Source organism: Oryza sativa, chromosome 3 (genome assembly GCF_034140825.1).
Source record: "Oryza sativa Japonica Group chromosome 3, ASM3414082v1".
Classification (NCBI taxonomy): Eukaryota; Viridiplantae; Streptophyta; class Magnoliopsida; order Poales; family Poaceae; genus Oryza; species Oryza sativa.
In genome coordinates, this window is record NC_089037.1 from 17,864,423 (window position 1) to 17,875,352 (window position 10,930).

The window sequence follows — 10,930 nt, forward strand, 5'->3', positions numbered from 1 at the left end:
GGGAAAAAGGTGTTCAACGACTGATCTTGGAGACTGACTGCCAAGTCCTTACTGGTTTATGGGAGATGAGAGCACAGCAATGTTCAGAAATCTCAGCTCTGCTTACACATATGGAGATCCTCAGCCGGAGGCTGGAGCTTCATAGACTTCAATTTACGTTTTATTAGCCGAAACTGTAATAGGGTAGCGCATGCTTGTGCCCGGATGGTATCCCAGAACTCTCTCAGGTGGTGGAGTGGCTTATAACCCCAACTGAACTTAGGGATATCTTAATCTAAGATTGTAACCCTGACCGTGATTAATGAATCTACGGTCCCCCGCAAAAAAAAAAATAACAATTCCTCACCACATAAACCACATCGCCAAACAAAATCAGCCAAGTTGTGATTTACCCCCTTCTTAAGCCTATCTCAATTCCTCAACAAATTAAATCCTCAGTTTATAGATACGCCCACCCCACTAACTATATTAAATCCTCCACAAATTGTTTGTCTTGATATGTTAATTGGTTAAGATCTTTGTCTTTTAAAAAAGAAGACAATGCCCATGGTACGTATATATGAAACATTGGAAATGTATCTGCCCGATGCAAGGAGTGCATGATATTGTCCAATCATTTGTTTTTCCAGACCATATGAGACATGGCTATAAGCACGACACGATCGAGAGCTAGACAGCTAATCTCCATGCGCACGCTTAATTCCGTCATGTGATCGATGCAATCGTCCACACATATTAATTACTAGTTGGGTGCCCGTGCGTTGCAACGGGAAATAATATATCAATTTAAAATTACACTTAGTGAAATGATTTAATTCGATTATGGTCATATATAAATATATTAAAGACAAAATACGATAATATGGTATTTAAGGAAAATTAAAAATAACTTCCGAATCAAAATATATGCATAAAAATTTGCATGTCAAATCCAAATATGCATATCAAAGAATATTAGTGACCCAAACATCGTGAGCTTGCGAAAAAGCATTAAGCGCCAGCAAGAACATACCTAAATAAAGATCAATTATTTTCACTCCTTGCTGCAAATCGCCCAAAAAACCTGAACTACCATAATGTTACCTGAAGTTTTGGTTTCTGTATGGTTTTGTTAATATTTATAATATATACACTGTAGGAATCTTTTCTATAGTGTTTTTACATAAAAAAAAACTGAAGATTATTGCCAGTTGACCACCATGCAAAAGTCTGAGATGCAATCCAAAGGCCAAACCTGAGGTAAATAAGGAAAATGATAAGAGGCTCATCCAGAAACCTCCGCACAAATTTATTATATTATATTTCTCTTTTTATTTTGGCTATCAAGCAACCGTCAGTGACACAATGCAGTCTCAATTAAGTATTTGACATTTAAGAAAATAGATGGTATAAGTTCAGTACAGTAAAGGGGAAAATTGCGAGAACATCTTCTGCTCAATAATGCCAAAAAGTGACCCAGCCTCTGACCAGCTGACCTAAGAAATGTTGAATATCGATAAGCATTTCTTAACTGCAATCCATTTGCTCTGTTCCTGAAACCATTCACAAGATGCTCGTAAAGAATGATAGCATGGTGAAATATCACTGTGAGGAATACATTACTTGTTACTACCATTACATTGCCTACGAGTTTTACTTGGCTATATGGAAAACAGCCTGAAAAGAATTCCAACACACAGGGTGTGTTTAGTTCACGCCGAAATTGGAAGTTTGATTGAAATTGGAATGATATGACGGAAAAGTTGGAAGTTTATGTGTAGGAAAGTTTTGATGTGATAAAAAAGTTGGAAGTTTGAATAAAAAGTTTGGAACTAAACTCGGCCATATTCTCATAGCAATCATGTCAAAATGATCCAGTAAGGGATGTCAGCATGTATCAGATGTGAAGCTTCTAAATTTTGTTTAATAACCACAACCTAGCAAGAGCAAGCTTTATACTACCCATAAAAAAATAATAAAAGTTCCTCAATATCAGGAGTAAAGCCAGAGAGGCTGGTAGAGGGTCTATTTCATTGATAATGTGCATTATATCTGGTTGATAAACCAATTATGTTCTGGTTAATGAGCTATACCTCTGACACATCTAAATTTCTTGTTACAAATGCCCAGTTTCCTAATAAGATCCAAGACACTCAGACCAATAACTCAGCTCCTTCTCTATTAATACAAAGGAGGCAAATCTTTTGCCCATCTTTCAAAAAAAAAAAAAACTCAGGTCATATACGAATTGAGATCTGTTTTGGCATTTAAGTGCTGAGAGCACCAAGCTTTAATGAAATTTGTGCGTATATGGCTGCAGCTACAAATGAAAGGTTGAAGCCTATCAACAGAACATTGTTTTCAGACTGTGAACAGCCTCATTGAATCAAATATTTATTTTCACAGTTCATGAAACATTTCAATGTCTCCTATAATATCAGTCCATGATTCTTTTTACCCACGCATTTGGCACCTGGAATTCTTTTTACCCACAGTTTCTCCCTAATTATGAAGCGTCCTCACGTTGATGCAATGCAAAAAAAAAAAAAAAAAACTAAACTAAACGATCAGGTCTGATAAACAATCAGATGATGGCGATGTCAGCCTACAATTTGCAAGGAATAAACAAAGACCAAACAAAATTGCAAAGAGGTCTAGAAAGCTGCTCACCAAGGTGGACCTCATGACCGCACTGCAGCCTTGCTGTAGACCATCGTGTCGAGGTAGATCAAGCAGTCGATCAGGGGGAAGGGCCGTGAGGCCTTCCCAGCGATCATCTGAGAAGGCCAAACGTGGCGTGGCGTATGCAAAAGATCGCGGCGGACAGCAGCACTTCGTCGGCAGAAGATCGTCGGCAGGCAACTGATGGATAGAGAGAGGAGGCACAGGGTATGGCGATTTGTTGAAACTACAATGCAGAAAACAAACAAGTCATTATTAATACCCTTCATTGACGTGTTCAGATCTACTACAAAAGAAATTGGTAAGACTACACTATATAAAATATCATCTCAAAGATTATATATGATGTATATATGAATTTGGTGGTGATATATAAAACTATCAGATAAAAGAATTACATAGAGGTATAGAACAGAGGAAATTGAGGGCCATAGACCTCCCTATTATTCCTATATTGTGATAGTAAGTTTTCAGACTTCCCTATCTTATATTTTTCAGAAACTTTCAGTGTTGAAATAGATAATGTCGCATCCCAATGTTTGCATATATGAAAATATATACATGTATATTAAGAAAAAAGTTCTGCTGCAGCATAATATGCATGATAGACTGACTGTACTAAAGACCATATGAGAACATATACTACTAAGTAGCCTTGAATTAAATAACCATGAACAAGTGATATGTGTCTGGCGATCGGCGGCTGCAGAAAGTTGTCCTGGGAAGAAGATCAGCGGCGGCGGCTGCTGGAGAAGTACCCGACAGCCAGCAGCTAATCACCGTTCTATTCAAACCTTCGATCCAACATTCATCAAATCATCAGACACAGATAATACCCTGCAAACAAGTTGAAAATTTTAGACATTGTTGCAAACAAGTTGAAAATTTTCCTATGTACAGCAGGATAATAATCGACAAGCAAAATATGCCTATATTTTGCTGATTTTAATGGAACACACATTGTCTTGATCATATATATTTACTGCATGAATAAATTTGTAAACATATGAAGATGTGTTTTCAAGAGAGAGAAGAGGGGGGTTGGAGAGGGGCAGTAGTGACCAGCTGAGGTGGCGGCGGCCTGGACAGCGACCGGTGGAGCCGGTGAAACGGCGTTGATGGGGAGGACCGCGCGGGAGAGGGAGAAGGCCGTGGCGTTCCCCTGCTCCTGTGGAGGCGGCATCGTGGAGGCGGTCAATCGGTGGTGATGGAGGGACCACGCGGGAGGGAGAAGACCGCGGCGTCTCCGGAATCCGTCGCGCGGAGACCTCCTTCTCCCGCTGCGGCGACGCCGGCGTGGATGCGGTGGAGTCCGGGGGGCGGCGACGACGGCGTGGAGGCTGTGACGGTTGGATGGCGTGGGGGAAAAGGGGGGGAGGGGAGAAGGGCGGCAGCGACGGCGGCGTGGAGGCGGTAGAGTCGGGGAAAGCGGGGGGCCGGCGACGGTGGCGTGGAGGCTGTGACGGTGTGAGGGAAAAGGGGGGAGGGAGAGGGGCGGCGACGACAGCGGCATGGAGGCGGTGGAATCGGGGAAGTGGGGGGCGGCGTGGAGGCTGTCAAGGGGAAAAGGGGATGAGGAATGTGGGAGGGGGGCGCTCGTGAGCGTTTGGCGGAGGCGATCTGGATCGTTGGATGTGTACGATCGTACGGGTAATACCACGCGTGTCTGCTAGGTTAGAGTCATCGTCACCACTACAAAATTTTTAAGTAGTAGAGATTAATTAATTAATTAACTCATTTTTTTTATGTGTCCATGCACACGATCGATATATATGGCCACACGAATGAAGAATTAACAGATGGATTAGTTACGATAATGCGGTGGAGTGGAGATCACATATATATATATATATATATATAGATCGATCCACATCGACCGACAGATTTGTCGTTAATTAACTGAAGAATAAATATGACAACTGCCACAAGATTTTTGTGTGCTCCTAATTAGCACTTAGCTAGCTAGACTTTACCCGTGGCTCCAGCAAACGATCGCTGATATATATGCTCACATGCATGCAATGCGAGATACTGCCACTTGACCATGAAAAGAGTATAAGATATTAGAAAGACTTTGGAGCTGCACTACCGTACCAGCTGCACACTGGTAGCTAGTTAGGCTAATACATACGAAAAAAAATATAATCTCGATGCTTTGATTAAGGAATCTTGAGCTGAACGATCGAAGAAGGACGCGCACATGATCGTTGTTAATAGTTAATTTAAGTGTGTGCGTGTCAGTTGCATTTGTCTATATATGATGCGTATGATATCGCTGGTTATTTTGTTGATCGACTCTGCCAGAGCTATCGTTGCAAGGAACGTGAATTGAAAAATATACCATCACAAAGGTCGTCAAATAGTATAGTGCACTTCATCGTTGTCACGGAATTTTGTTCAGAAGTGCATCGATGACTAAATTTGGGAGATTTTGGAGTCCATTTTGTATTTTAGAACAGCTAGCTATCAGGCTGCAATGTGCCATAGGCCATAAGGTGCCTTACCGGTGTGGGGGCTGCACTAGTACAAAACACGTCATATGAACCAGTCTCATATGAGAGGTTTTCCATGTTTTGACATTATCAAATTAAAACCAATATCAATAGTCATACACGTATTGGTTATGACAAAAAACTGATACTTACATGTGAGTCATTTGTGTTGGGCGTATAAAAACCAGTATTTATATATGAGACATCAGTGTTATTTAATTAGTTTAAGAAAAACGCCACCGATGAATCAAGCTGAGATGACATAAGACACAAGTTGACTTATAAGCGACCAGTTTATCTTCCACCAAATCCTCTTCTCTTCTCCACCCGGTAAAGGTGCATCCTCCCCCAGCGGCATATAGCGGGTGGCCTCCCACCAGCAAGGGCTCGATGGCAGTCGGCGCATTGGACGGCGATAAGCAGTGACAGCGGTAGATGCACTGGTTGGAGAACTTCATCACGAAGAGTAGTAGCAGTGACGGTATGTCGTTCTCTTCCTTCGAGATCTGTGTTCTTGGATGCTGACTAGTATATGTTTGATTCTGTGATATTGTTCTTCTATGTTCTTGGAAACCTTTCAATCACAGATGTTGATGATACACAGTAGCAGGACCGGCACTAAGTGTTATATATGCATGCATGTACATAAGTACGGTATACCCTATGTTTCCATCCGATTGATCGGATGTTGTATGCACGCATGCTTGCCAGCTCCTACGTTCTACAGAGTACGTTTTGTATTCTTTATATGTCCCCCATATATATTGGTACAGGAGTACATACTACGACTATAATCTTATACCATAAGTACATGAGAGAGAGAACAATATGGATTCTCTCTGTCTCAGAATATATAGCAATCTAAAACCGAATGTGCTTTATGATAATACAATGAATTTGATAGAAAACTCTCTATTAATAGTATTAGAATAAGTTACATACGATTTTAGGTTACTGTAGTAGTATAAGATGGGTAAAGTAGCGAAGGAAAAAGAGGCTGTCGCCATCCGACGCGATGGAGAACGTTAGATTGGCTTTGTTCGCCGTCATCTCGTCGTCGCACGCGTCGATCGATCAACCGATCACGCGTGTCTGCCGGTCGATCCCCCGGCAACTGTCCTGGAGCCCTAGCTATAGCTAGGGTCGAGTTGCTAGCTAGTAGCTTATTTAAACGGTCAATATATATATATATATATATATATATATATATATATATATATATATATATATATATATATATATATATATATATATATATATATATATATATATATATATATATATATATATATATATATATATATATATATATATATATATATATATATATATATATATATATATATATATATAAACGGTCAAAAACCGTTTAAATAATGCATGCTAGCTTTAGCACTGCACACATGGCAGCGACTGATGGATTGACTGCAACATCTAACTAGAGTACTCTCTATCCAACATGCATGTCCTCTAGCTGAAAGAGAAGAAAAAGACATGCATGCTCCATTCGCATGTGTATCGGAACATGCATATGCGCTCTATCTCTATATCTTCTCGTCGGAATTTGAGGATAAATGGAAGCCTTGTCGTCGACCGGCCAATGCCCCGGCATCCATTAATTGTTTCTCCAAGTTACATTTGCATGCAGTGCAATGACTTGCAGCGGTTTTTAGTCGGCACACGCACACACACACACGTGTCGACAAACTGAGGAGATAAGGGATGGACCGCGATTGGTTTATTTTCTTTGTTTTATTTGCAGAGAATATAGCGATCTAAAATTTATGAGCACATTTCCAGCCAATTATTAGCTCTTCTATTGTTGACGATATTATTATAAGATCTCTTCCCCATGATTTTCACCTTCTGCACAAGCGGATAAACCGGTACTAGTCTTCTTTAGCTCCACTCTTACTCTTACGATCGCTGATAAACGGATAAAATAGAATGATTAATTATTTGCCACTTTTACGAGTGGTGATAAAAAATTTACTACTGGACCTACCTGTCATAGACACATGAGAGCTAGCATGTCATAGATAACGAGTGATAAATACTACTAATTACCACATCTTAAAAGTGGCAAAATGTTAAATGTCCCAGGTTAAATGGGGCTACACTCATTTAACTTATATACTAGAATAAATCTCCTCCAACCACTCCCTTATAGGGATTAATCGAATAAGGCCTGAGGCGGTGAAAAAAGCTAAGAGAACCCACCCTATCTCAAAACCCTAGGATGGTTAGGCTCGGGCTTCTCTTTTTGACTTTTTGTCTTAGGCCCTTGTTTTTAGGCTTATAAGCCAACTTATAAACCGAAAAATCTAAGCCTAAATAAATAAGCGGCTTTTTCGTTTGGCTTTTCTAAAGCTATAAGCCACTCTAACACTATTAAGCCAAAAACTAAGTTGGAGAAGCTTTTTTGACTTATGTGAGATAGATACATGACTTCACTATTAAACTTAGGATATTAAATCCACCGGCTTATAAATCATATAAACCAATAAGCTAACTTAAAAGTCTAAATTAATAAGTCTATATCTAAATAAAGAGGGCCTTAGCATTAAGCTTAGGCTTATTGGGCGTGGCCCGAAGCCCAACCTTGCCCATCATTTTGGCAGTGGTCTAAATTGGTTTACCTTTTTTAAGGGGGAAGATCAGAATCCCATTCATTGAGATGGAAATTTAATTAGAGCATTATGTCTAATTAAAGTTTGTTTGACATTACATAAACTTTCGTGCAAAGCGTAAATAAATGCGACAAGTCGTAGAATCTCATCTCGGTGTAACAACTTGTACTCTGTGTAAACGAAAACCAAAAAAATATGTTGACTTGCAAGCGAGGAGGACAGATACGTGGAGATGACATTTTAAACGAAACCTCCCAAGCTTAGGCTGAGTTTAGTTCATGTGCCAAATTTTTTTAAGTATATGGATACACATTTAAAGTATTAAACGTAGACTAATAATAAAATAAATTACAGATTCTGTCTGTAAACTGCGAGATGAATTTATTAAGCCTAATTAATCCGTTATTAGTAAATATTTATTGTAGCATCACATTGTCAAATCATTGCGTAATTAAGCTCAAAAGATTCGTCTCGTAATTTAAATGCAAACTGTGTAATTAGTTTTTTTTCGTCCACATTCAATGCTCCATGTATATGTCCAAATATTTGATGTGACGAAATAATTGAAAGTTTGACGAAAAAATTTTGAATCTAAACACGGCCTTATTTCTTCTGTATTTCGGCTACTTCTATATCATTTCAAAACATTTTATCGACAACAACTAGGGTCTCATAGTTTCCCTTATGCCTTTCATCTCATTTCAAAACATTTTATTGATAACAACTAGGGTCTCATAATTAAGTTTCCCTTATGCTTATTCTTATAAACCAAAATTTAAATTTTAGAACTCAATTTTGAATTTATTTTTAAAATTTTTCTATCATATTTTCTTTTACAACATTTACTTTTGAGTTCTTAAGGACATGTATATAAAAGTTTTACTCACAAATAATTTTTTATTTGTTAATAAGTAATTCGGATAAGTGAATAAGCGAAACAACGAAGCTGTGTAAGTGTTGGAAGGGACAGACCAGACCAAAGTCTCAAAACAATATGAATTAACTTACCCATGCAATTTATGGATTGGAATAATTGGGCACGGTAATTGAAACAAATAGTCTGAGAACACTGCTAATTTACTTGTGTGGTTTCTTTGGCCCTAGTTCACGTGGAACAACAAAGAGCATTATCGCTCGGCCTGATAAATCAAAGCAAAAGCCAAATTTTAAATTTTTGAACTTAATTTTAAAATTAATTTTAAGATATTTTCAACGCAATTTTTTTTAGCGTTGGCTTTTAAGTCCCTATAAAAAAATCTATAAAATTTGTAAATATAAATTAATTTTTATTCTCTAATAAACCATTTTGGCTTATTAGTGAATATGAGCAACCGATAAGGCTATGCAAATTAATAGTATCTCATAAGATTCCAGTAACTTACATAATATTGCTATGTTTGGATAATGTGATAAGAAAAGTAGGATTGGGATAGGAAAATGAGTGAAGGGTTAGTTTTAAATCAAAGAGAGAGAATAAATGGTTAGGATTTAATGATGTATTTTAAATTAACCATTTAACACTAGGAGTTATCTTATCAAGAATGTGGAAGTGATGTAAAATGTCATATCTCATGAGTTTGAACATTGGATGGCACAAGGCCATGTGTGTGTTTAACCTAATCCCGGAAGAAATTCCTTCTTTTTTATAATGGAATAGTATAGTATACATCTTAGGCCTGTGTCATCATATCGGCACACAGCCCACCTCCTCCGAAGTAATCAATACAATTTCTTTAAACCACAATAAAAAAAGGAATAAACAAAATATATGTTGAATTGATTTTTATTGTAAAAAAGGAGAAATTAATTAATACTATCAAAAGAACTAAATTCTATTCTGCGCTCATGGAAAAGAGCGAAATGGATCAACAGACACTTAGCAGAAAACTATCGCTAAATTTACCTGATGGGTAAAAGTTTCAGAGCACCTTTTAACGTTCAAATAAGAAAGGCCAGCGATAATTCCGTGTGAACCTCACCAAATTCCCAGTGAAAATACATACACCCGCATATACGTAATTAATTGTGGGTACTAAGATTAGTTGAACCTTATTTGGTGAAGCCATATATATTCAACTTTATCACCCATTTCTTTGGTGTATATATGTGTAGTGATGTCCGATGTATATACATATGCCTTTTCACATAATCCGAAGTAAAAAAGAAATTTACATTACACCATACTACCATATTAGTGAGTCTTATTATTGATCTTAGGGACCTTTTTGAATCATATGAATGAAAAAACTAAGAAATAGAGGAAATACATACAAAATTCTGACAATGCCAATGTAAAACGGATGATTGCAAAATATAGGAAAAAATCGTTTGATTGAACCGCGGGAAAAACACAGTAATCGAATGAGAGATATAGACTTGAAGTAATTTTTCAAAGAGGTTGGACTTCTTACAAAGTTTCTTCAAAAATCTACATCTAACGAGTCATTTCATAGTAATTTTATAGGATTTGAAAAACTCCAATCCTTTAAATAAAAGGGTAAATAAAAACATTTTCTCTAGAATTTTAATCCTATAAAATTTCTTCCTAAACCTTTTATTCAAAAGAGACCCTTAACCGACCATAAAAGCGTTTCCTTGGTTGCAAGGCACGCGGCACGCCATTGAGCTGCTCCCGCCAGGTTGAAACCCGAAAGTGCACATTTACCAAACGGTTAAAAATGAACATTCCAATAAAATTAAATGCAAAGAAAAAAATCCACTCTGTTTCAAAATGAGTTCATTTTTCACGAATTCCATATATATCAATGAAATGTAAAAATATCAGAATAACTTCAGTTTATCAAATCCCAATATAACTATTTTATACTTTATCTACTCCCAACATATTTATTTCCTGCTTTCACAAACTCTGATACAATGATTAATTAAAAACAAAACGAGTGGAGTTAAAAATAAACTTATTATAGAATGGAGAGATGAAGTATATTGATATACCAAAGAACCACTATATATGGTTTGTAGTGTCAGATCCAGGAATCCTAATCAATTGAGGCGGACAAAGCACAAACAGGCGATCGAAACATAAAAGGCGTCCACTAATTAATCAATGCAAATCCAACTTACGACCACCACCACAGCAAAGGGGTCCAAGAAAATACAGCTAGCACTAGCAGCAATCCATCCATC

The 10,930-nt window shown here is 37.6% G+C and overlaps 1 protein-coding gene across 3 annotated transcripts; it reads right to left on the minus strand.

Moving 5' to 3' along the window:
• Positions 1-1,013: 1,013 nt before the first annotated feature.
• Positions 1,014-4,257, minus strand: LOC4333123 (uncharacterized). Of its 3 annotated transcripts, none has more exons than XM_066308893.1 (4): positions 3,724-4,230; positions 3,331-3,498; positions 2,650-2,887; positions 1,014-1,234 (listed from the first exon to the last, which is right to left on the minus strand). In XM_066308893.1, the coding sequence occupies exons 1-2, from the start codon at positions 4,172-4,174 to the stop codon at positions 3,473-3,475; spliced, it is 477 nt and encodes a 158-aa protein (XP_066164990.1). In that variant the 5' UTR covers positions 4,175-4,230; the 3' UTR covers positions 1,014-1,234; positions 2,650-2,887; positions 3,331-3,472. The 3 variants fall into 3 exon arrangements, with proteins under 3 accessions (XP_066164990.1, XP_066164989.1, XP_066164988.1); XM_066308892.1 differs by lacking the exon at positions 1,014-1,234 and adding an exon at positions 1,346-1,532 and having other exon boundaries at positions 3,724-4,257; XM_066308891.1 differs by lacking the exon at positions 1,014-1,234 and adding an exon at positions 1,346-1,532 and having other exon boundaries at positions 2,650-3,498; positions 3,724-4,239.
• Positions 4,258-10,930: the final 6,673 nt, after the last annotated feature.